General features: G+C 36.4%; 1 protein-coding gene and 1 long non-coding RNA gene across 4 annotated transcripts in view; both read right to left on the bottom strand.

Moving 5' to 3' along the window:
- Positions 1 to 6,298: 6,298 nt before the first annotated feature.
- LOC135154044 (uncharacterized) lies at positions 6,299 to 10,700 on the bottom strand. The gene is made up of 2 exons (XR_010293473.1): positions 7,541 to 10,700; positions 6,299 to 7,412 (listed from the first exon to the last, which is right to left on the bottom strand). It is a non-coding gene; the product is annotated as an uncharacterized LOC135154044 (long non-coding RNA).
- Positions 10,701 to 13,788: 3,088 nt separating this feature from the next.
- Positions 13,789 to 25,841, bottom strand: part of LOC129283613 (proton-coupled zinc antiporter SLC30A9, mitochondrial-like) — a 49,203-nt gene continuing 37,150 nt past the window's right edge. The window contains exons 12-16 of one of the 3 annotated variants that reach the window (XM_064099049.1): positions 24,635 to 24,749; positions 23,310 to 23,439; positions 20,998 to 21,111; positions 18,874 to 20,468; positions 13,789 to 17,110 (exon numbers count right to left, since the gene is read on the bottom strand). In XM_064099049.1, the coding sequence (XP_063955119.1) occupies positions 20,424 to 20,468; positions 20,998 to 21,111; positions 23,310 to 23,439; positions 24,635 to 24,749 (404 nt within the window). In that variant the 3' untranslated portion in view covers positions 13,789 to 17,110; positions 18,874 to 20,423. Of the gene's footprint in view, positions 17,174 to 18,823; positions 20,469 to 20,997; positions 21,112 to 23,309; positions 23,440 to 23,533; positions 23,608 to 24,634; positions 24,750 to 25,841 lie in introns of those variants that run through there. The other 2 variants (XM_064099050.1, XM_064099052.1) reach the window with 2 other exon arrangements.

Genomic DNA, 25,841 nt, shown 5'->3' with positions numbered 1-25,841 from the left:
AATGCATAAGTTCCATGTCTGAAGTTGGTTCCTATATAGTTGTTCTTAAGTTACCGCGAGAAATTGAAATAAAATTTCAGGTCACCTGTGACCATTGACGTACAGTTTGACGTTCTGTTCCCAAAATGGGGCCCGTTGCATAAAAGTTACCATTATTTTGTGGTAAATTTTGCATCGTCCAATGGTAACTTCCATGGAATCCTTGATTGTTATTATCTGTTGATCATCGTTACCACGGTAGTTACTTACTACTGCATGGCAAAGTTAACATAATAGTAACTTTTATGCAACGGGATTCAGGCCATTGTTGCTATAATATGCATACATCTGTTATTATATCTTCGGATTATTTTGATGTGTATGCTCATACAAAATATTTCGACCTTTGTTACATTGACATTGATACCTAAACCGAATCAGATCATCATCACTCGCATATTCATACAATGTACTTGAACGACGTTTGAAGTTGATATGTCGCTAGAACAAACAACGGGACGTATACGGACGAACTCGGAAATACGGACGGACCATCACTATATGACAGAGGTTTGGAAAGACGACAAGAAAACGTGAATCCGGCAAAATTTTACAGGGCTAGAGGGCACGGCATACAAATAATAATTTGTAAAGATTCTCCCTTCTCTATCAAAACGGCAAATGGTTTGCTCATTAATTTGGCAAAATAATTTTAGATTCTTACTTTCCAATTTTTCATTGATAATGACTCTCATGCTGTGTCAATTTGTCATCTTATCCAATTTGTAAGGAATCTAACATAACTTTTGTATTTTTGCTACGAATGCGTCAAATTTAAGTTTCCTTATTTTCTCAGGATGAATGTCCCTTTGTGTCTTCAGGTTTATGATAACCCAAATTATAGAGTAAAATATGAGGTACTAAGAATTGGGGGCAATGATCGCCCACATTCGATCCATCCTTGCTCATGCATGTAATTTGTGAAAACATTATTTGCATACATCAATCGGCCCACTTTTTTGAAGTTCACTTCTTTAATCTGGATCAGAATATAATATGAATATTTTATCATTTCCATAACCCCATGACTTCGTAAACAGATCAGGACATTGTCTCATGGAATCATGTGGAGTTGCGATGCCATACCGTACCCATATTTCTTGTTGTTTCAAATTTGCTCTCAATGGATTGGATAAGACTTTTAAAAATTGAATCATAATCTTGCTATGTGTTTTTCTGTTGAATGTTACCCACTGCTACCTGTACCACAAGGTGTTCTGATCAAACGCAATTTCATACGATTAAGATTGATTGCAAATGGGTATGCTAAAAAGCGCATGCATTCATGAATGCTCATGATTGGAAATTTTCATTTAGCAATTGATTGGAACCCTTATATTAAAAGTACATGTGAAGACGATGCGCGTAATTAGTAAAACCCAGAGCCCCATAACACGAATGTTTGCAATCAATCGCTAAATGTTGATTGCCAATCATGAGCATGGCTGAATGCATGTGTTATTTAGCATACCCATTTGCAACCAATCTTTTCGTACATGAAATTGCGTTTGATCGGAACGGTTTCATGACATTTCCTCCGGCGACAATTGCTCTGCTGTGAATTCCACACACTAATGGAATGGCCAACTTCAACCCTGTGTCCAACACTATACCCTATAAATCTAACATAAAACCCTATCGCAACCCCAACCCTAATACATCTTATTTTAGACGAAATTAAGCCCGGAGCAATAGTCGCAAGAGCTAATGTCGTGTCACCACTTTCAAGACATGGATAGATAGTTCTCTTATTTGTCATGTTTCACATAGGCACCTCCCCCCAAAACGTTAATGCTTCTCTCGGCAGGTATCCCGGTATGAATCCACTAAAATAATTGATAGTGGTGTTCCTGTAATCCCCATTCTCTTCATGATTTACTCCATGATTTCGTGTGAGGATTATGAATTAAAAAAAAAACGTTTGAAACTCAAGTGTGAAAGACGGATCGAGCTCTCATATTTTGGTAAGGTGTCTTTGAATAGAGTGATTAATGTTTGTAAAGTACTTACAAATCAGAAAATAAAACTAGTACTCACTTCATTATAAATGACATAATTGAAGAGCACCTGAATGAAGACAGTATTCTGTATCCATCCTTGTATTTCCTCCTTTTCAGAGAACTGCAATAATAAAATACTTCCACTAAATTGTTTTCTACCTTGTCTCACTGTGTTTGCTTGTCTATGAATAAATGCTACATATTATTTTCAATAATGACATTGACCACACTGAAAATGGTACGGTTTTCAAGCTTGGGCTTTGTACGAAAATACAGCACAAACATTTTCAAGCATCAGTAATAACACAGAAGACAATTGCCATTTATAATACGATTATAAACCCAGCAAGTTTGGCTGATACACTAACACCTAAAAAAATATTTTCAAAAAATCAGTGTTAACTGTGTTTGGCCTATATCCATGTTTATTATATATATATATATATATATATATATATATACATTATATATATATATGTGTGTGTGTGTATATATATATATATGTATATATATAATCAAATACAGCTTTACTTCTGACTTTCCTTTAGCATTATGAATCTTTTTCGGGGACATGGGTAAGATTTCAAACTCAAGAAGCAAAATAATAACATTTGTAGTCAGATTTCTTTATAAATTGTCCGATTAATAATTGCAAAAGAAGGACTGTCATTATGATCGAGGGCATTATTATCACAAAAAAGCTAAATGGATATAATATGAAACAGATTAATGGAAATACATGTTCACCAATGGGAAATGTTTGTGAAAAAGGGGATAAGGATGTTGATGGTGGTAATGAAAAAGTGAATGCGTGCATGATGATCATGATAATGGTGATGATGATGATGATGATGGTGATAATGATCATGATGATCATGGTGATGATCATGATGATAATCATGATAATGGTGATGATTATCATGATGATGATCATCATGATGATCATGGTGATGATCGTGATGATGATCATGATAATGGTGATGATTATGATGATGATGATGATGATCATGGTGATGTTGATGATGATGATGATGGTGATAATGATAATGATGGTGATGATTATTATGATGATGAAGAATGAAGCAGAAGGGTATGCTTTAATTAAAAAGAAATGATACCTTATTATCATTCTTCAGCAATGAAGCGATGTTTGCCGACTACTTCGAAATCAAGCCGGTCAAACACGGTTCGGTGTACGAGGTTAGTATATATATATACTAAACTCGTACTAGTGTGAGTGTATGGAACCAAGCCCCTGAATGCATATTTCATTTGCAAGAAGAAATACACTTTCACTGCCGAAAATTCTTCATCTACATATAAATTTACAATATCGGCTTCATATTTACAAAATATCTCTTCCGACAGGAGTCGTGCCTTTCCTTTGTGTCTTGAAAACGAGGCTGTAGGATGGGGGTCGGGTGTCCGGACACTTTATATTTTTGAAGCCTTCTTTTTTGTCTTTGGATTACACTAAAAATATGAATTCAATAGTTGTAATCATCTTCTATCTTGTTCTTTATAATATGTCCTAACATTTTGTACTAAAAATTGATGAAACTTCGCTTGTAAAGTTTCCCAAATGACTTTCTAAAATTGATCGTTTCCTGAGGTGTAACTGACATACAGGCCTGCACATTCAATTAATATTGGCAAACACTGACCACTTTGCTTTGACTAGGTACGTTGGCAAACGTCTATTTCTTTGAGCCAATTTTAAAAACCAAGGCTTAAATTCTAACACTCTTTGACATACCTCGTAATCACCAAACTAATGCTTGAAATCACGACTTTCTTCTGATGTATGCAGTAGGAAGATCAGGAAAAGAAAACATGTCCAGTGTGTAGTTATTTGATGACATATATCCACCGTTTAAATTATGTTCGGACATCATTACTAGTATTCCTTCAAACGCATGTCGTTGTGTGTTCACGGCTGCATCAGCTTTTCAAATTTCCCACCATTGTGCGCTAGTTTTTGTTTCGCCCCAGTGGATATTAACATTAGCCTATTGCGGGTGGACTTCATTCGTCGTTTTGTTAGATTCATGGTGATTGCCTCCGTCAATGACGTTTAAATAAAATATAAATCACTAATGATAATACCAAATTATCATTATTATTATCATTGTTATCATCATCATCATATCATCATCATCATCATCACCGGCATCATCATGCATTATTATTATCGTTGTTGTTGCTTGTTTGTTTGTTAGTATCACTTTTACTACGCTTTTCTCATTAGTCAAGTCACTTGAAATTAATTACAATCAAACTAATAATTGGAAATTAAATAAAAAAATCTAATAAAAGGAAGCGAATATTAAGATGAAAATGTAAATTTTGCGGGAAATTTTTGCGGGAAAAGAGTATCCTTATATTATTTCAAAGAGGGATATAATGAGCGGTTGGATAAATATCATACTAAATAATTTCAGGAACAGCAATGCTAATACCTATATAACTCATTCTGAAATCAGAAGCCCTCAAATTATAGCATATTGAACAGCATTCAAATTAGGCCTCTACTAAGGAGAGGAATTGATTGCTTTGTGACATAGATAAATGGAATCTAAAAGTTGAAGAAAGAATTTATAGATGAAGATCGTAAAAAGAATAGGAGTATAATGGGGTATGAAATGAAAAAAAAATGGAGAAATTGAAAAATAGTCAAAATGAAAGGAAACCTTTGATGTATTATTTCAAAACATATTTTCAAAAGAGTTAACTTCGCTCTCCTTATCGTCGCCAAAGCCCCCCCCCCCCTCATTACCTAAAGAATGATAAAGAGTATAATTTTTTTTATTCAAGACACATTGGCCTGTATTCTGAAGTCGGGTTTAACTTAGACCACGGTCTGACTCTGCTAAAATTATGGGGAGCCAAAATTTAATAAATTATGTTTATGTTTACTACTTCATTTTGCTTTCATTTAATGAAGAAAAATACTTCAGTTATCATTACCGGGCAATTATGAACAATTTGAGTGTCAAATGGGTTAATAAATTGGATGTGTAATGTTAAAGGAGAAGTCCACCCCAACAAAAAGTTGATTAAAATAAAAAGAGAAAAATCCAACAAGCATAACACTGAAAATTTCATCAAAATCGGATGTAAAATAAGAAAGTTATGACATTTTAAAGTTTTGCTTAATTTCACAAAACAGTTATATACACATCCTTGTCGGTATGCAAATGAGGAGACTGATGACGTCATCCACTCACTATTTCTTTTGTATTTTGTTATATGCAATATGAAATATTCTCATTTTCTCTTCATTGTCAAGTGACAAAACAATTAATTCCTCCCTGAGCATGTGGAATTGGCATTGTTTAATATTATATAGTTCAGTCAAGTTGGTCCTTATTGTCAAATCTGTAAAAAATGAAATATTGTATAATTCAAACAATAAAAAACTAAAAAAATAGTGAGGGACATCATCGACTGTCTCATTTGCATGTCACTGAGTTGTGCATATCACTCTTTCGTGAAAAATAAGCGAAATTTTAAAATGTCATAACTTTCTTATTTTACGTCCGATTTTGATGAAATTTTCAGCATAATGCTTGTTTCATTTTTCTCTATTTATTCAAATCAATATTTTTCTGGGGTGGACTTGACCTTTAAGGATTTGTGCGCCCCAATTGCCTCTCCATTCTTTAACCAAATCTTTAATCCAGGGTTTAATTTAAACCTGAGTTCAGAATACGGGCCATAATCTCCGGATTTGAAGCCCCTTTCGTCATCACCACCACCACCATCATCCTGATCATCCTGATCATTTATAAATCATCAACTTCATCATCAAATCGCCATCATCATCATGTTCATTATCATAATCATTATATTGATCACAATAATCATCATCATCATCATCATGTTCGTCATCATCATCATCATATTGATCACAATCATGTTCATGACCATCATCATCATCATCACTATCCACTATCATCATCATCATGATGTTCATCATCATTAAATTGATCACAATCATCATGATCATCAACTTTGAGCAGATGGTGTGATAACTATTAAAAGATTCTTAATAACTTGATACAAAAAAAAATTAACTTACAAAATCACAACTTTCTTGCCTCAATGTGTAAGAAAAATAAATCTTTACTGACAATTTACTCTTTATTTTTTGCTTCCTTATGTAAATCAAGACTTCAGCTTTGATAATTTCACAAAATTTCGTGGATTAATCATAACACGAAGAATGCAAATTTAACACAAAGACAGGAAGGCTCAAATAATTGCTTGGCAATATACTGTTTTAATTGAAATATCAACATCTTCTTCATGAATCACTCACAAGAAACGATTAATCATCAAGATTAAAGCAAAGTTCCTTCACGTATTAATTAAAGCATTTCACATCTTAAAGCTGCATATTTCAAAGTTAACAATATCCATTTTGAAAGGTTGAAACTGTGAGAAAATAACAGTAAAACCACTAATCATAAGGATCACTAGTTGTTATATTCAAACGGGTCACTATTCACAAGGGTGGCTTGTCATAATCCACGAGGGTCGCTAGTCATAATCAAGTAAGAGGGTTGCCAGTCTACAAGTAAAAAATAAAAAGGGCTGCCTGCCATAATAGGGTGATTCCATACGTGTCGTACAGGACATCTCGGCAAAACAATTTTGTCTCTTAGCTGAATGCTTGAGCAATAACATTTTTTTTCAATGATAAAGTAATAGTGGGTAGTCATGTGAAAAACTGATTACCAATTGAAAATGTTTGATTATGGGTGAATTAAAGGTGAAAATTTTTCACCTCTAATTCACCCATGGACGACATATTTTTGTAGGTTGTACATTTTTTTACGTTACTACCCAGTAGTACTTTATTATTACGGCAAAACAAACATAAGTTCCTCGTTTGTTTTGACAGCTAGTTGAAAATGTTGTGAAAATGGCTGATTTTTCTAGCATCAGAAGATGGTGGCTAGTAATAATAGTTGAAGAGGGTCGCTCGTCATAATAGTACAGGATGGGCGCTTGATAAAATATTAGAGGGTCACCAGTCATAACAGAAGAGGATCACTAGTCATAATAGGAGGAAAGGGTTGCTAGTCATGCGAGAAAAGGGTCGCCAGGATAAAATGGTCGCTCGGCCTAAATGAAAGATGGACGAATTGATAGAGCATAAAATAACAACATATTCTGCAATCTAGCACATTAACAAAAACATGCAAGCACTTGTGTTTACTTTGATTAATCAGCACGTACGATAGAGTACCGAAGTGTGACGTCATCAATATTCACTTTTGCATTTCAGCATTTTTCATACCATATTCTGGTAGATCATGATTAAAAACCCCCATATCCATAATTTGGTGAGAATTGGTCCATGGGGCCCTGAGATACGACCTCATGAATACATTGACTTCAATGGGGCTAATTATGTATTCATGAGGTCATATCTCAGGGCCCCATGGACCAATTCTCACCAAATTTTGGTAGTGGGGTTTTTCGTCATGCGCTACCAAAATATGGTATAAAAAATGCTGAAATGCAAAATGCTAACATCATCACTTTGTTACTCTATAACGGTATTTAATAGAATGATGAATGTTTGTGCTGCATATAAATATATTTTATTGTTATCATTAGGAATGGCACAATCAATTGTGTTTTACTTTGATTTATTATTATATATCAAAAGTATATTAAAATGGCACACATGCATGTCTGTGCTATATACAAAGTGTTTATTTAATCGTTATCATCGGGTATGGTAGTTGGTACTAATGGAACGAAAGACACAAGCACACATACATACTTCTGAGCTCAATTGAGCTCAATAACAGCATCAGCGAGGTATCAACAATGATGGCTAGACTCTCCAAGGGTACCTGGGAGAACACTCTGCCAACCATCAACACGAAAAGGAAAATCTACCAAGCCTATGTTCTCAGTACTCTACTTTATGGCGGTAAGTCATGGACTTCATATACATGTATGCACGCCAAGAGCGCCGTCTGAACTCCTTCCTTCTACGCTGCCTAAGGCAAATTCTGGGAATCGAATGGCAGGTTCGCATCCCAAACAAATAAAGACATCCTCAAGAAAACAGGTATGATCGCTATCTTCCCTCTCCTCATGCAACAATGTCTTAGAGTGCAGTCATGTGAGTGGAATAGATGACCCTACATGCCAAAAGACATTGTGTATGGCAAACTGGCTTCTGGAACAGGGGCTGTTGGAACACCTGTCCTTCGCTTTAAAGATGTATGTGATATGAAGGCTTGTGACAGCAACCCATCAAAGTGGGAAGCCTCTTCTGCTGACCGAGGCAAATGGAGGATACTAGTGAGAGAGGGCATGGATCAAAATAAATTTAAAGAGTGAGATTTTTGGATAAGAGGTGTGATCACAGAAAGCAAACAGTTCTTGAGTGCTGATAAACCTATTGGCCGGTATTCTGAACTCAGGTTTAAATTAAACCCTGGTTTAAAGTTGTGGTTTAAGTATGGAGAGCCAATTGGAGCACAAATCCCTTACAATACACATTTAATTTATTAACACATTTGACACCCAAATTGTTCATAATTGTCTGGGAATAGTAGCTGAAGTATTTTTCTTCGTCATGAAAGCAAAATGAAACGAAATGGTAAACATAAGAAATATACAATATAAACATATTTTTTTGGATTTCTGGCTCCCCATAATTTTAGCACAGAGTTAGACCGTGATCTAAGTTAAACCTGACTTCAGAATACGGGCCATTGCCTTCAGAGACAAACAGATGCCAACGTAGGTATGGCAGCTGGCACTTTTGGAGGGAAAGGACCCAAGCACAGTATGAAGTGATGCTGCAATCTTTGAAGAATGGCGTACTAACAGTAACAGGGAGAACGCTCACTCCAAGACAGACCCTGAAAGACTTTGAAACTGCATTGATGAAAGCAATCAGGGCTGAATTTCCTAAATGTAGGTATGGCAGTTGGCACTATTGGAAGGAAAGGACCCAAGCACAGTATGAAGTAATGCTGCAATCTTTGAAGAATGGCATACTAGCAGTAACAGGGAGAAGGCTCACTCCGAGACAGACCCTTACTGACTTTGAGGCTACATTGATGAAAGCAATTAGGGCTGAATTTCCTAAATGTAGGTATGGCAGTTTGCACTATTGGAAGGAAAGACACAAGAACACTATGAAGTGTTGTTGCAATCTCTCAAGGATGGCATACTAGCAGTAACAGAAGGCTCACTCCAAGACAGACCCTTACTGACTTTGAGGCTGCATTGATTAAAACGAAATTTGGGCTGAATTTCCTCAACCAACATGTATCAAACTTGTATCTGATATATGATTTTTATTATGTTTGCATGGAAATGAAATAAAGAATTGAATGTAGGCCTCTCAGGTGCTAATTACAGACTTTGAAGCCACATTGATGCAAGCGATAAAGGTATGAATATACTGAAACAAGGCCCAACGCGTAACACTTTCAATTCTGCAGTAGCCTGTACAGGAAAATACAGGACCTAGGATTACAAGCACAGTACAGACGCAATCTACAGACTTTGAAGCTGAAATGATGCAAGCGATTAGCGCTGCATTTTCTAAAACCAGGTCTTACAGGTACCACTAAAAGACTTTGAACAGCACTGATGCAAGCAATTACAGCTAAGTCTTATTGTTATCGATGCTACTTTCATTTCCTTAGTAGTCTTCACAGAAAATTCAGGATCTCGGGTTGTACCTTCAGTAAATATGCAAGTGATAAGAGCAGATTTTCTTAAACCAGGCCTCATTGGGTCCTACTTCCACTTCTGCAGTAGCCTGTAGGGGAAAATTCAAGATCTGATTTCCTTAAATCAGGCCTTATGGTGTAACTTCCACTTCTCCAGTAGCCTGTAGAGGAATATTCAAGATCTGGGATTGCACTTTCAGTACAGATGTGATGAGCAACTAAAGGACTGTGTTAGGAAAGTGATGTCCAAGGCTATCTTCAACTGGCACATAATTGGGAATCTTTTGGGTACGTACAGTGCACAAGCAACAAGTTTGGCTAGAGTTTCTAGCTTCAACAAACACAATGTGAAACAGTCTCTTGACAAATTGGCCAGTGTATTAGATAAGTACAAGTTTGAACCATCCAACATCTGGAATGTAGATGAGACAGGCCTTACTACCGTCCAAAAGCCATGTAAGGTTGTATCACCCAAAGGAACCAAGCAAGTAGGTGCTGTCACGTCAGGTGAGCGGGGAACACTAGTCACCCTATGTCAGGCAGTGAGTGCGACCGGAAATGTCGTACCTCCACTGATATTTCCACGTGTCCACTTCAAGGATCATTTTATCCGAGATGATCCGATTGGATGCATCGGGGCTGCAAATCCATCTGGCTGGATGAAGGACACAGAGTTTGTTCTCTTCATTACGCATTTCATCAAACAAGTGAAGCCTTCGAAAGAACACCCAGTGCTTCTGCTTCTAGACAACCATTCATCACACCTCTCAGTGGAAAGTAAATAATCTCTCCAAGGAGAATGGGGTTGTTCTTTTGTCATTTCCGCCTCACACGTCTCACAAGTTACAACCGCTGGACAGGAGTGTCTACGGTCCTCTCAAGAAGTATGTCAACTCTTGTCAAGATGCATGGATGAAGAATCACCCTGGAAAGACAATGTGCACCTGTGACTTGCCAAGCATAGCAAAAGAGGCTTTACTGAAAGCAAATACTCCTTCAAACATCGTCAAAGGCTTCATCAGGACCGGAATCACACCATTCAACAGAGATATCTTTAAAGGACAAGTCCACCCCGACAAAAAGCTGATTTGAATAAAAGGAGAAAAATCCAACAAGCACAACACTGTAAATTTCATCAAAATCGGATGTAAAATAAGAAAGTTATGACATTTTAAAGTTTCTCTTAATTTCACAAAACAGTTCTATGCACATCCTGTTCGGTATGCAAATGAGGGAACCAATGACATCACCCACTCACTATTTCTTTTGTATTTTATTTTATGAAATATGAAATATTTTGATTTTCTCGTCACTGTCATGTGAAACAAAGTTTCATTCCTCCCTGAACAAATGGAATTCCATTATTTTAACATTTTGTGGTTCAAGCAAGGGGGTCCTAATTGTCAAATTCGTAAAAATTGAAATATTGTATAATTCAAACAATAAAAAACAAAAGAAATAGGGAGTGAGTGACATCATTGACTCTCTCATTTGCATATCACTGAGTTGAGCATAGATGTTTTGTGAAAAATAAGCGGAACTTTAAAATGTCATAACTTTCTTATTTTACATCCGATTTTGATGAAGTTTTCAGCGTTATTCATGTTTGATTTTTCTCAATTTATTCAAATCAACTTTTTTCTGAGGTGGACTTGACCTTAAAAGAGCATGAATTTGCCCCATCGTCCACAACCGACAGGGAGTGTCCTGAGAATATGAAGACACCTGACACTGATACTGCAGGCTCCAGTGCAAGTTCATCAGCTGATGAAGACCTACCAGGACCTTCAGGGGAAGAACAAAGGAACAACAATGGAGCAACTACAAGCGACACAGTGGGTGGACATCAACAACAGGATTTGCCTTTAACTGATTGTTCTGTATTGCGCCCCATTCAGTTCGACCACTGCCGAAAGCGCCACCGAGAACACCATCCAATAAAGGGAGGAAGAGAGGTCACTGCGCCTTTCCCACCGACACACCTGAAAAAGAGGCACTTGCTGAAGCTCAGAAAAAGAAAGGAACTGGACAATCTAAACAAAGAGACGGCTCCCGGGGCAGTCGGAGGAACTGATGACCCATCGGAAGACCCCAGCGGTAATCCACCCCAGAAGATCACACTCGCTGACATCTATCACAACATCTCAGAGTTTAATTCATCTTTTTTTCCTCTAAGCTTGATAAAATCTCTCATGACTTGGCTGCTATCAATCAAAGGTTCTCTGACATAGAGAGCGCGACTACTTCAATGCAGGGAAAATAAGAGAAATAGAGTCGAAGAAGCTACCAGAAGAGATAGATTCTACTCAGGAAATGGTGAAGTCCTTGGCAATCAAAGTCCTCTCTCTAGAAATTCATAACAGTAAATCAAACCTACTTTTTTATGGTGTTGATCAAGCTAAAGGTGTAAATGTGTATGCGGTTCTAAAGAATGTCTTTACTTCCCCTGGCCTTCAGTTCACCCCGGGAGTGCCTTAGCCCATAGATCTATAAGACATGTTGGACCTAACATTTGGAATTCATTACCTTTATATACACAAATTTGTAACAATATTTCATCATTCAAGAAGAATATGAAGGATTAATTTCTCTCAGAATACTGTAAATTATATTTTTTCCAAGTACTTTTCAGTTTTCATAATTGAGGTCAATGATGATTTGTTTGAATTTTATTCAAGATGCAAATTATGTCTATATCATATTAACATACTATAGGGGCATTATTTTAGTTTTTATTTTAATTCAGGTTTTGTTTTCATGAATTCTTATTTGGAGCCATATTTTAGTTCAAACAAATTTCTTAACTATGATGTTATTTAAGGGACTCTGTGCTTCAAACATATTTTGTTTATGCTTAGTTCCTACTTTGTATTCATTATCAATGTTACACTATATTCTGTCAGTATATTTTTGTGATGCATGGTGAAAAATAAAACAAACAAACAAACAAAAGGCTCATTAGTATTTGCAAGACTAATGCAGCTAGTAAGTTTTCCATGCATCAAGAGCATTTCCTTGCAAGCTATGCAAAAAAAAAATCTGATTAAGTTTCTTTTGAATTTATTTAATTGTAATTCCATACTTCAAATCTGCCATTCATAGCTGCCGATTAAACTCACTTTTTCCTCAATCAAAAGTATGCTTTTTGGAGAGATTATGAAGAGTACTCTATGTAGAGTTTGCATTCACCACACTATTGGTTTAGATCAGGCAAACTTTTGTCTATTTAGACAAAGATAATTTGCACTCTTATAAATATAAATCACTAGTCTGTCCACAACATGAATATGCTCATGCTGTTTGGAACCTCATTCAGGTAAAGCATATGCATGCTATAGTGCATGATCAAAGAAGGGCAACAAGATAAGTCCATGAGTTGAAGAAGCTTCCTTGTCCACAAAGACTAAAATTGCTGAAATTCCCATCCCTGGCATACAGAAGAGTTCAGGGGACATGACAGAAACATAAAAACACTTGAATAATCATGATCCATCATTAAACCAAAGCTAGAAGCAGAAACTGGAGGTCATACCAGATGACACGGACACAAAAATCGTTTATACCCAGGACAGAAACACAGAGAGATATAGGCCCGTATTCTGAAGTCAGGTTTAACTTAGACCGTGGTCTAACTCTGTGCTGAAATTATGGGGAGCCAAAAGTGTCCAAATTTGTTATTAAGTTGTATGTTTCTTATGTTTACTGTGCTCTTTCCTGATACATCGATGGTGAAGACAATCATAAATTTATACTTCCTAGACAATTATGAATGATTTGAGAGCCAAATGAACTGAAATATGAAATCTCTACTGTTAGTGATTTATGTATCAATTGGCTATCCATACTTCAACCACAACTTTAAACCTGAGTTTAAGTTAAACCCGACTTCAGAATACGGGCCATAGACATTATTTTGATATCAGAATACATGTACATCAAGATTACTATAGCCAATGAAGTTGTCACTGCACCTAGTGTAAACAGATTTGAAGCAGCTTGGAGGGGAAGTTCACACCAGGATTTTTTTTTTTTTTGGAGGTGGAAATGACAAGTGAAACATACCTTTTAAAAAATGAAACCATCCCCATCTCAATCCAACTTCAGATAATCAAGAAAAATAGATTTTTAGAACCAAAATTAGCCCCCAATTATAGGCAATGGATAAGAAATGATTGCAAGAAATTACTTGATTGTATCGAGTAAGTGATGTAGCATGCGATCAGCTCAACGACGTGCCTTGGCCATCTTTCGCTCTCCCTTGCAGTCTCTCACGTGTAAATAGCTAGGAAAATGGTGCTCTACCAGGCGATTGGATGTATAAATGACTCATCTAGAAGTAAAGCAAATGTGTTTTTTTTCAATATCAGGCCCCAAATCAGTAGAGAAAGATGTGGAAAATGGAATGTCTGTCTTATGCAACCTACAAATACAGCCGAAATAGTGTGGTGTGCAGCGATCATTTCACAGCGGATTCCTTCCACAAGGATTTGAGAGCTGACCTCAGGAACTATTGAAAGAAGATGCAGGGCTTGGCGGAAAGAATAATTTCACAGAAAGACGAGAAGATGGTACATGAAATCATTGTGATTTTGGCTTCTTTTTTCAATTTTTAGTGAGTGTTGACACCTGCCGAGCGAGGTGGTTTTGCTTGACTAGTGACCCTCATCGTTGATTGGGACAAGCCACCGTTATGAGAGGTGACCCTTATGAATATTGACCCTAATTAACTTATGAATATTACTACCAATCCTTATGACTGGCAGGTGGACCACATTACACATATATTTCAATTCCATACTGAATAATTGTAGTGCAGATATGCAGACTTTGGCATTCCTTCATAGCAGATCACATGAAATATACAACAGAACATTTTGTACAACGCCTACTTAGCTTGCTGTACGCAAGCAAATGGGAGGCTGAATGTCAAACATTTGTACCGTTGCACACAAGACGTACCATCCAAAATGTACTGTTGCACGGCTTTAGGAGGTGACGTCACAATACGATTTAATTCATTGCGCTCAATAAAAATGAAGGTGCAATACGCGTATAAGCCTGCTGCCTAAATGCGCAAAGCTGCCCAAGGTCATGTGCGCTTGTGGGATTTTGCTTCCAATATTTGAGCTCCCTTTTCATAGATTACTGCAGGGAAAAACTCTTTGTTTTTTCATATTTTCTTTAATATTTTCGCTAACTTCCGAGGCATTGTACAACACAAATAGCGAATATTCTTATTTGTGCAATAATGCGAGATTTCACATTCGGTGAAAGAGACGCTCTATTCAACTCAACCAACGCCTCGTTTTTTTCACCTCATGCAAAATCTTGCACCGTCGCAATCATGCCTATTCGCTATTTGTATATTATCAGTACTAAAATAATTGGTATTACATGTTTACATAGGAGCCTCTCGATTCAGCCAGCCAGCATGATCTTGAATTATCAGCGGCACAAAGGCTAAAGTTTGAGGGGGCCTCTAACATTTTTTGGATCAGTCAATTCGTCGGACTGAGGCGAAATTTTCATTCATTAAAGCCTATCTGTATGGTTTGGTAAATCTCCCATCTACATTTCACTCTTCATATTCATTACTAAATCATATGATGTAAGTGCCCTTAAAGGGTTATGACATGAAGGATATAAAAAATACAAATGTGTTCTATTACACATATTTACCCATTTTAAATTAAATATCTGCATATTTTCTGTTTTCTTGTTCATAAAACCTCCGTCCTCAAGCATGGAATGGACTGAAAAATTCAGGATATACATGTAATCTTTGTCTGTAGCATTCTAGTATCCAATTACTAAAATGGTAAAGTAAGTGTTCAAATCATATTTTTAGATAAAGAAAATTACTGGAACAGGGTGCTATCTATGGATATGAAACAATGCCAAACTTGAATTCTAACAGCTGGAAAAAAATTCACTTCTGTAAGATTGAAGTGTTAGATGATACTTGAGTATAGTTCACATTACAGACCATTTACAGAAGATTTTAGATAGGCTTTAACACAAAGAATGTGAGAATGGGAAATAAAATTAAATATCAATGACTGACACTAAATAAATTGCACTTTTACTTTGTCAATTTACCTATGTTAGAGCATGCAAAAAACAACCTTATTGACATTGAAACATTAAAGTTTGTTTATCTCTCAGAAGAACTAGTAATAAAAACTTCAAATACAACAAATGGATAGCTTCCAAGAATTTCAGTTCACAAATAGAATCTCTACACACAAATAATGCAAATTTGCACATTTATACTGTATAATCAAACTCGACAATCATAATATTGCATTATTGTGAGTTCAGTGATTTAACCATCATGAAACTTTACATTATTACTATATGTATGCTTCTTCAAACAGATTATTGTCACGTTCTCTAAAAGTAATACCTCAGTCACATTTGCTCTACAACGGCCGTATGGTTAGTAGAAAACAGCCGTTGTAACATTTTTTGTACTAGCTACATATAATAATAATATAGGCATATTTACCCAGGGAAGCCCCTTCAGTTCTGAAAACTGTTCTCCCAGCGGGCCCTGCTATTATTATTAGCCCGGCTTTAGCTGGGCTGCCTAAGTGCTGAAGCATTCAAGGAATTTTTCCTACCGGGTACCTATTCACCTCACCTGGGTTGAGTGCAGCACAATGTGGATAAATTTCATGCTGAAGGAAATTATGCCATGGCTGGGATTCGAACCCACGACCCTCTGTTTCAAAATCAGAAGACTAATCCAATGGGCCGCAACGCTCCATATAGGTGGTTAGAATAAAAATTAATAAAATGACTGTCTCCAACTCCATGTACGGCCGCCGTAGGGGAAATGTGACTGCACCATATAACAAATTAAAACTTGAAGAATGAATGTTAGATTGTAATACATGTACCATATGACTCATCATGTACCATAGGATTCATCATTTTTCTGGTCATTTTACCCATTTATTTTTTTGCAACATTATTTCATTAAATGCATGTTCTGACAGGGCATCATAATCATAACTTTCTGTCTCAAATATATATATTTCAATGCACTGGCAACTTGACTTCAGCCATTGGGAATATGAATACATGTACCGGTTATAGATTTGTACGACCGAGAGACTTTTGCTGATTTCTAGTAAGGTGTTTGTAATGGTGTTGGAGTCAAGGTGTCTTATACAGCTCCATCACCAGATAAGGGTTTAAAATAAGCGATACCACTATAATCAGTGATAACTGAACACTTGGGACCTATAGCATACACAATTTTACCAGAGATAACTCATGTTATTTTTCAACCAGAGTTTTTTTTTTCAACAGAGTACCATTATTTCAATAGTATTTTACCAGATCTTTATTCTACAGTGCGTCCCAAAAAAAACTATACACTTTTGAAATGGCTGCCAAATAAAAAATATATCACTTTGGGGGAAAACACTTACATACATGGAAGCCTATAAAGTCAACTTTAAAATGACACCAAAAAGTTGGAAAACTTTTCATGCTTGAGCGAGCACTGCCCACTAAAACAAAGGGTATGAAAATTAGGGTGGGCAGGAATTAGCCTTCCAATTTCTTTCAGTTTTTGAGATGCGAGTCCCTTGGAACTTGCAAAGTTGAGGATGTTTTGATAAATCAATGATCAAGCATTATCAATTTAGGTTTTTAGAGCAAATTTTAAGAATTATTAAATTGAAATTTAATGTATGAGTGAACATGAAATACAATTTTTCACTTTTTAAGTGGATCTCAGCAATGTGTTCATGGAAGTCAGAATAGGGATAGGACTTAGGTGGGGGAAGTAGGTTAACGGGATATGGGTCAACAGAACACTTAACCCCCCCCCTCTCTCTCTCTCTCTCTCTACCCCTTTCACCCCTCCTGAGAGACTAGCCTTTGCTAGGGTGAGCAGGAATTAGCCTTAATTCCATTTTTTTTAGAGGTGAGTCCTTTGGAACTTGCAATGTTAAGGGTGTTATGCTAAATTACTGATAAATGGAGGTCAGTTTTGGTTTCTTAAGCAAATTTCACGAGTTACTAAATTGAAATGTAATGCATGAGTAAACAGGAATTGTAATTTTAGTGTAGCATTTTTCGTTTGTTATGTGGATCTTAGCAAGTGTGCTTGTGAGAGTCAGGGTAATGTGATGGTACCTGTTACATGCAAGGGGATGAGATAGGGTAAGACTGGGTTAAAGGGGCATTCTTCTTTGTGTTCTCTTACAAATTACATGTCATGTACTTACCCCCGCCCTCCACCCCTTTCTTTCTCTTGGTTGGTATTTAAAACTTAAAATGCCAAGTGACTGATGGTTGATGGGTCTTTCTTTTCCATTGAATGATTTATTAAGAACTTGACTAATTATGATTTATGAAATGATTTATTGAAAAAGCTGAATGTTTGATTGATAATTTATTGAAAAGGGTGAATATTTGATTGATCACATTGATTGAGTTTATTTACTAACAGATTGTTGATTGAATGATTGATAGATAAAAGTTGATGATCTAATTTTCAGAATTTATTATCAAATTGACAGTCCGCTTTGCACTTAATGCGTACATGTAATAGCAATCAGTCTCAATCTCAACATGAGGGGGGAGGGACGGACCTGTAGGAGGGAGGCTAAACGTTCTGTTGACCCTTTTCCCATCAGCTTACTTCACCCACTGAAGTCATTTCTTACCCCTATTCTCCTGACTCCAATGAACACACTGCTGAGACCCACATTGTAAAGTTAAAATGCTTCACTAAAGATTGCAATTCATGCTCACTCATGCATGGAATTTCAATTTGATAATTCATGAAATTTGCTCTAACAATTTAAATTGATAATGAATGACCATCAATTCATCAGAAAACCCTCCAGTTTGCAAGTTCCAAGGGACTCGCCTCTCAAAAACTGAAAGAAACCGAAAGGCTAATTCCTGCCCACCCTAATTTTCATACCCTTTGTTTAAGCAGGTAGTGCTCACTCAAGCATGAATAGTTTTCCAACATTTTGGTGTCATTTGAAAGACGACTTTATCGGCTTTCCATATATATAAGTCTTTCCCCCCAAAGTGATATACTTTTTATTTGGCAGCCATTTCAAAAGTGTATAGTTTTTTTTGGGACGCACTGTATGTTAAAGTCAAAGGCAAAATTGTTTGCACCATAATTTTCAATATTCAACCCAAATTTTTTTTTTTTAAGATGACAAATTGAAGGTAACACACCTCTTGTGAGGTTAGTCCCGGCACCAGCTCTACTGCAGGCCTGCTGCTGTGTGACAAATCAGCCTTAGACCACCAACACCAGAAATTAACACCACACTTTGAAAATTATTGAATATGCAAATGAAAGCTGGAAATTATGCTGCAGTGTAATTATAAGAGTGATAATCATTATCATGTTCGTGTTTTTTTTAAATGCAAATGCTATTCATTTGCATGTGCATTTTTAATTGATAAATGTATGTTCATCGTGCAGGCAACATTAACATATTTATCAAGTGCTACACGGACAACCTTGATTACTTTGATTGCCTCAAACAGCCACTGTAGGAACCAACATGAGATGCAGCAATTTTGGAGGGAAGCACAAGATAACTACTGAATAACATAGAACATTTACCTCGCTTATGTTATTAATCATCCTGAAGAATGTCTGTCTGAAATCTTCACAGTTTGGCAATGATAGGCTTTGAATCTGTATTCTCATGGATGACTTCCTACAGGTGATTCTCTATCCTTATCAACATGTGACCTTTCCCTTGATGGAGCACGATCCATTTATTTCTTACCTACAATGCATACCAATGGAACGTCTTGGGGATTGTCACATCCCCTGACATGACCAGTGTTTCTAATCGATTAAAGAGAGTTTGCCTAACCCTCCATATTGCATATTTCTATCAATCATCCCGTAAATCACTCGATATAAAAACTCTTAACAAGGGACAAGATGGTGCTCTTTTAACCCTAGTTACCTCACAAAGATATCACTTAGGATTGATAAAAAACAGTGAGTTACTTTGTGAACCCAAACTGTCATCTACATGCGCATTAACCCGAAAATCAACTACGAGTGCCTCAATTCAGAGTTCTGCCTGATATAAAGTGGCACCACACCCCTCCATCTCGCTTCCTACAAAACTTTCTACCAGCTATTGTGGACTAACCTGGGGACGGACCAACATTGCTATATTCCAGTCAGCTTCTCAGGTACTGTACATATGACATACACCTATAATCCTGACCATCGGAAGATCCTGCTGAGAGGACATCGACTCAGTGTGGCAACCTATGTAAATCTGATCAAAAACAGAAAAGTGATTCCTGACTTGTGGTCACTGACTCCTACCTGAACTCCTGAAGACTCACTTATCGAAGGAACTTGCAGATCCATTGGTCCGAGTTCTTTCATGCAACTTTTATCAAAAACATAAAAGTAGAGAATGACACGTTATCATGGGTTCCTACCAGAAATCCTTTAAGACTCACAAGTCACAGGAAACTAGAAGATCCATTGGTCACAGTCCTTGGGTGCGATGAAGGAAGAGGAACATTCTGAAGAAGTGTGATCTTACCAGAACTCCTCAAGACTCACAGGAAACAAGAACTAGATCCATTGGTCATGGTCTTGAGATGCCACGATGAAAGAAGAGGAACATCCTGCAGAGGCGTGGTCTTAGAGAATCTCAAGGTCCACATGCCTTACCTCAGGGTCTGTTGCCTGTGAGGAAAGAAAGAAATGCTATCAAAACTAATCCAACTGATTATATATTCATAGGATACACAGTTCAAATACAGAGTGACTTACCAAACTATTCTAAGATTACACACTACAAATACTGAGTGGATGACAATTTGAATGATTAAGTATCTTAATAAATCAAATTAATGTTCTTCATAGTTTCTATCATATTTTACTAAAATATTAAACGCAACATTATTATCATTATTCAAACCTTAAAATAACTATTTGAACGAAGCAATCAGACTTCCTCACTGCTATATCCCCTGTATCTTTCCTCAGATGGATCATAACAATTTTTTCAAACAAAATAAATCTCCACAATAGTCAATGACTTCAAACCTTGTAAAGCCATCTACCAATCCTTGGACCGTACCTTGATAAGTTTTTCTATCCTGTCGACCTCTGCATCAAGCTGATCAATTAATTTAATTAAAAATGAACATTTCTTAACAACACTAAGTGACTTCAAACTTCGGTAAGTCATCCACCAATCCTTGGACCGTACCTTGATAAGTTTTTCTATCCTGTCGACCTCTGCACCAAGCTGATCGATGATCCTCTCACCGTGCTTCAGCATGAAAGACTCCACATCCTCTAGGTTCTGAAAGCTCTGGATTTCCTGCAGCAAGAATTATGTGGTTCAAGATAAGGTGAATTTACTACTTGTAAGAAGAACCTTCGTTATTTTTAGGATAAAAAGCTCTTTTTTTAGAACTATGGCAATGGTGGTAACATTAATGTTCTTCCTGCAATGAATGCACACATATTTGACTTATAATATGTCCTAATTTTAATAATAATAATACGCTTTTATATAGCTCTTAATACATCAGAACGACGTGTGTTTTGCCAAGTGTCAATTTTAACTCCATACAAAAACTCAGTTTTTTACTCCAGGCAGCCCTTGTTTTATTGATACTGTATAATTTCTGTTTTACCTTGCCCAACTAAATTAAACATAAGACAGAGCTGACTTAAAGATGCATTTACAAAAAACGAAAAGAATACACAAATGTATAGAAAACTGCAATGAGGGTTGTACGGCGTGAACGCTCAATAATGTTACTTCCAAATAAAGTAATATTGCCCACTCACTACTCTGAGTGATGTATTAATGCTTTTACATTATTAATGTAACCTGCCACCCCAAAACCAACAATAAGTCGACCAAAATGAATATTGAGCTTAAAAATTCACTTCCTAAGCTTTAAAATGATATATAATATGTTAAAATTGACCAACAATAACCATTACAAGTACTTGATTGAATGCCGAGGAAATTCAGCAAGAGCTTAAAAAACAAGGAGAAAACAAGGTTTACAGTTTGGGGTTCACTCAAGCATCAGATGTGCATACTGTGTGATCTCAGTGAAACTTCCAAGCAGTCTGAAAAAGTATCGTCCAAGAAACTCTTGTATCTTTTCTTTTATTCAACTTCACGACTTCAAATTTTCACAGTATACAGAAGAAGAATCGCTCTTTCAGATAAGCTATTTTTTAAATTTTGGGTTTTTGGAGACTAAATTACTATTTTGGCTATTTACAGAGAACCTTACCTGGCGACTTATTGGTGGTTTGGGGGTTGTATGTCACAAATGTACCATAGATTCAAAATGCTATGTTTCTCTGAAGATAATGGCAAACATACCGGCTTTGTCACTATGCTTCCTCATCAACAAATGCACTTGTTGAATTTTAACAATAATAATAATATTACTTGCACTTGTTGAATTTTAACAATAATAATATCATTTTCTACGACACATAATTATATAATTCAACCATGAGGAAGAATGAACAAAGGAACATCACAAAGTAATTTTCCATTGAGGTGTGGGGGCGTCGTGGTCTCGTGGTTATGACCCTCGTCTTTCAATCTGAGGGCCGTGGGTTCGATTCCCAGCCATGGCGTCTTTTCCTTCAACAAGAAATTTACCCACATTGTGCTGCATGTGCACTCAACCCAGGTGAGGTGAATGGGTATCCGGTAGGAAGAAATTCCTTGAATACTTCAGTGCCTATGTGGCAGCACAGCTAAAGCTGGGGTAAATAATAGCAACGCTTTGTATCCTCTGTCAAAAAGCACTTTCTAAATCCAGCCATTATTATCATTTTTACTAATCAACACCCGACTGACTCTGGATGAGTCCTGTAATGAACGTATAGGAAGAAGAGACTTAAAGGACAAGTCCACCCCAACAAAAACTTGATTTGAATAAAAAGAGAAAAATTCAACAAGCATAACACTGAAAATTTCATCAAAATCGGATGTAAAATAAGAAAGTTATGACATTTTAAAGTTTCGCTTCATTTCACAAAACAGTTATATGCGCATCCCGGTCGGTATGCAAATGAGGGAACCGATGACATCACTCACTCACTATTTCTTTTGTATTTTATTATATGAAATATGAAATATTTTGATTTTCTCGTCATTGTCTAATGAAATGAAGTTTCATTCCTCCCTGAACACGTAGAATTCCATTATTTTAACATTTTGTGGTTCAGGCAATGAGGTCCTAATCGTCAAATTCGTAAAAATTGAAATATTGTATAATTCAAACAATAAAAAACAAAAGAAATAGTGAGTGAGTGACATCATCGACTCTCTAATTTGGATGTAACTGGCTCGTTCATATAACTATTTTGTTAAAAATAAGCGAAACTTTGAAATGTCATAACTTTCTTATTTTACATCCGATTTTGATGAAATTTTTAGCATTGTGCTTGTCTGATTTTTCTATATTGATTCAAATCAACATTTTTCTGAGGTGGACTTGACCTTTAAGTATTCAGATAATTTGGAAGTATTCTTACCTTGAGAAGAACTTCCAGGTCCTGCGTGTCAAGGTATGACCTTGTGAGCTCTGCGCCATCAATGTCCAGCTCAGCCTTGAATCGTATCGTATTCACACCCATGTCTGTGGCCTTCACATCATATACTCCTCTGGATAGAAAGAATTGAAAAAGAAAGATGGTTTGAATATAAGATGTGTGATCTTTTTTCAGATGAATAAAGGTGTGATCTAGTGAGTTCTACACCATCAATGTCCAGCTCTGCTTTGAATCGTATCGTATTCACACCCATTCTGTGGCCTTCACATCATATACTCCTCTGGATAGAAAGAATTGGAAAAGAACGATGGTTTGACTAAAGAACGTGTAATCTTTATCATTATTAGTGACCTATCTGTGATTCGTTAATCTAATTTCTTCTATACAAAAACACATTAAATGGCAGGCAATAATATCTAATTTATTTGAAAATTACTGTGACCAGTTTTGCAGCATATATATCTCCCCTGTGCTATCAAATTTCAAAATATCCCCCATCCAACCCCAACCCCCCCCCACACACACACACACCATATTATGGAGAGAGAAAAGCATACAAAGAGGTCGGCAGAAGGAGAAAAAGTTGAAGGGACTGAGGGGGAAAAAAACATAAAAGAAACAGATGGGAAAAAGAGAAAGAAAACACAGAAATACTACTTAAATGATAGAGAGAACATACTAATAGAGTACCAAAAGGATGACGTCACAAAAAACTTTGTTTTATTTCAGCGTTTTAGATACCATATTCTGGTAGAGCACGATGAAAAACTTTTAAAAGTTGGTGAGAATCAGTCCATGGGGGCCTGAGATATGACCTCATGAATACATAATTAGCCCCATTGAAGTCAATGCATTATTGGCATGGTTCCTAACATATGGAACCAGGCCAATAATACATTGACTTGAATGGGGCATGAGGTCATATCTTGGAGCCCCATGGACCGATTCCCACCACATTTGGGTTGTGGGGGGTTTTCATCACGCTCTGCCAAAATATGGTATAAAAAATGCTGAAACGCAAAAAGTGAAAATTGATGACATCATACTTCAGTACTCTATAATATCCTTAGCAATAATGGATAGTGTAAATTATACTTCAATTTAACCCTAACAGTCCCAGGGTATTTTCTGATCATCTAAGTTCAGGGTGGGGGGGGGCATGGATCTCACGATCATGACAAAAACTGCATGACAATAGAAGGGGAGGGAGGGAGGATTTATCAAGCAAATCATCAAGGGAAGATCACGTCCTCCTGGGACTATTAGGTTTATGGAATCATAAAGACGTATGACGCATTTCTACTGACCTGATCATGACATCATTCTCCATAACCTCACTGAGTCTGAGTAGCTGGTCATCTGGGATTGACCGGCCAGTGAGGGCCATGGTGTTTGTGTAGATGAGGAAACCAGATACAGCACCTGTTTGAAATGGCACCAGAGACAATGACATGATAAGCGTGAAATGTAGGTTAATTATCATGGATAAATGTAAATCAATTTTGAAGTTGCATGTTACATTATGTTAATCTGCCCTGCTTGCATCACTAATATGACAATGTCCTGGGCCTTATTGCATAACAGCTACTATTATGGTAACTTTGCCATCCAATGGTAACTACCAATGGTAACGATGCTCAGCAGCCAATCAGAATCAAGGATTCCATGATAGTTACCATTGGACAGCAAAGTTACCATAATGATAACATCTATGCAACAGGGCTCTGGGATCTCTTTTGTTATGTGTTATTCAATGTACAACATATGTATTGTTACTATTAAACTGTTGCTTTGTTGCTTTTTGTACAATAAAATCATGCAGAATAATTAATACCATCAAAATCGGATGAAAAATAAGAAAGTTATGACATTTCAAAGTTTCGCTTATTTTCACAAAACAATGATATGCACAACTCGGTGACATGCAAATGAGACAGTCAATGATATCCCTCACTCACTATTTCTTTTGTTTTTTATTGTTAGACTTATACAATATTTCATTTTTTACAGATTTGACAATAAGGACCAACTTGACTGAACCATATAGTATTTAACAATGCTAATTCCACATGTTCATGGAGGAAATACCCGATGTTTCACATGACAATGAGGAGAAAATTAGAATATTTCATATTTCATACAATGAAATACAAAAGAAATAGTGAGTGGATGACATCATCAGTCTCCTCATTTGCATACCGATCAGGATGTGAATATAATTGTTTTGTGAAATTAAGCAAAACTTTAAAATGTCATAAATTCCTTTTTTTACATCCGATTTTGATGAAATTTTCAGTATTATGCTTGTTAGATTTTTCTCTTTTTATTCAAATCAACTTTTTGTTGGGGTGGACTTGTCCTTTAAAAGGCAAAGGATTTGTCACCCTCTAGTGGTGAACAGGGTCCCATTTCATAAAGATTTGTTACAATTATTTAGGCACAATTCATGATAATACATGTAAATTTCTCTAAGACAATCAGATTGAAGGATTTCAGTAGCTTTTAGCTATTATT

This window comes from Lytechinus pictus, chromosome 5 (genome assembly GCF_037042905.1).
Source record: "Lytechinus pictus isolate F3 Inbred chromosome 5, Lp3.0, whole genome shotgun sequence".
NCBI lineage: Eukaryota > Metazoa > Echinodermata > Echinoidea > Temnopleuroida > Toxopneustidae > Lytechinus > Lytechinus pictus.
Note: the sequence above shows the minus strand (reverse complement) of the source record. Positions and strands in the feature narration are given on the sequence as shown.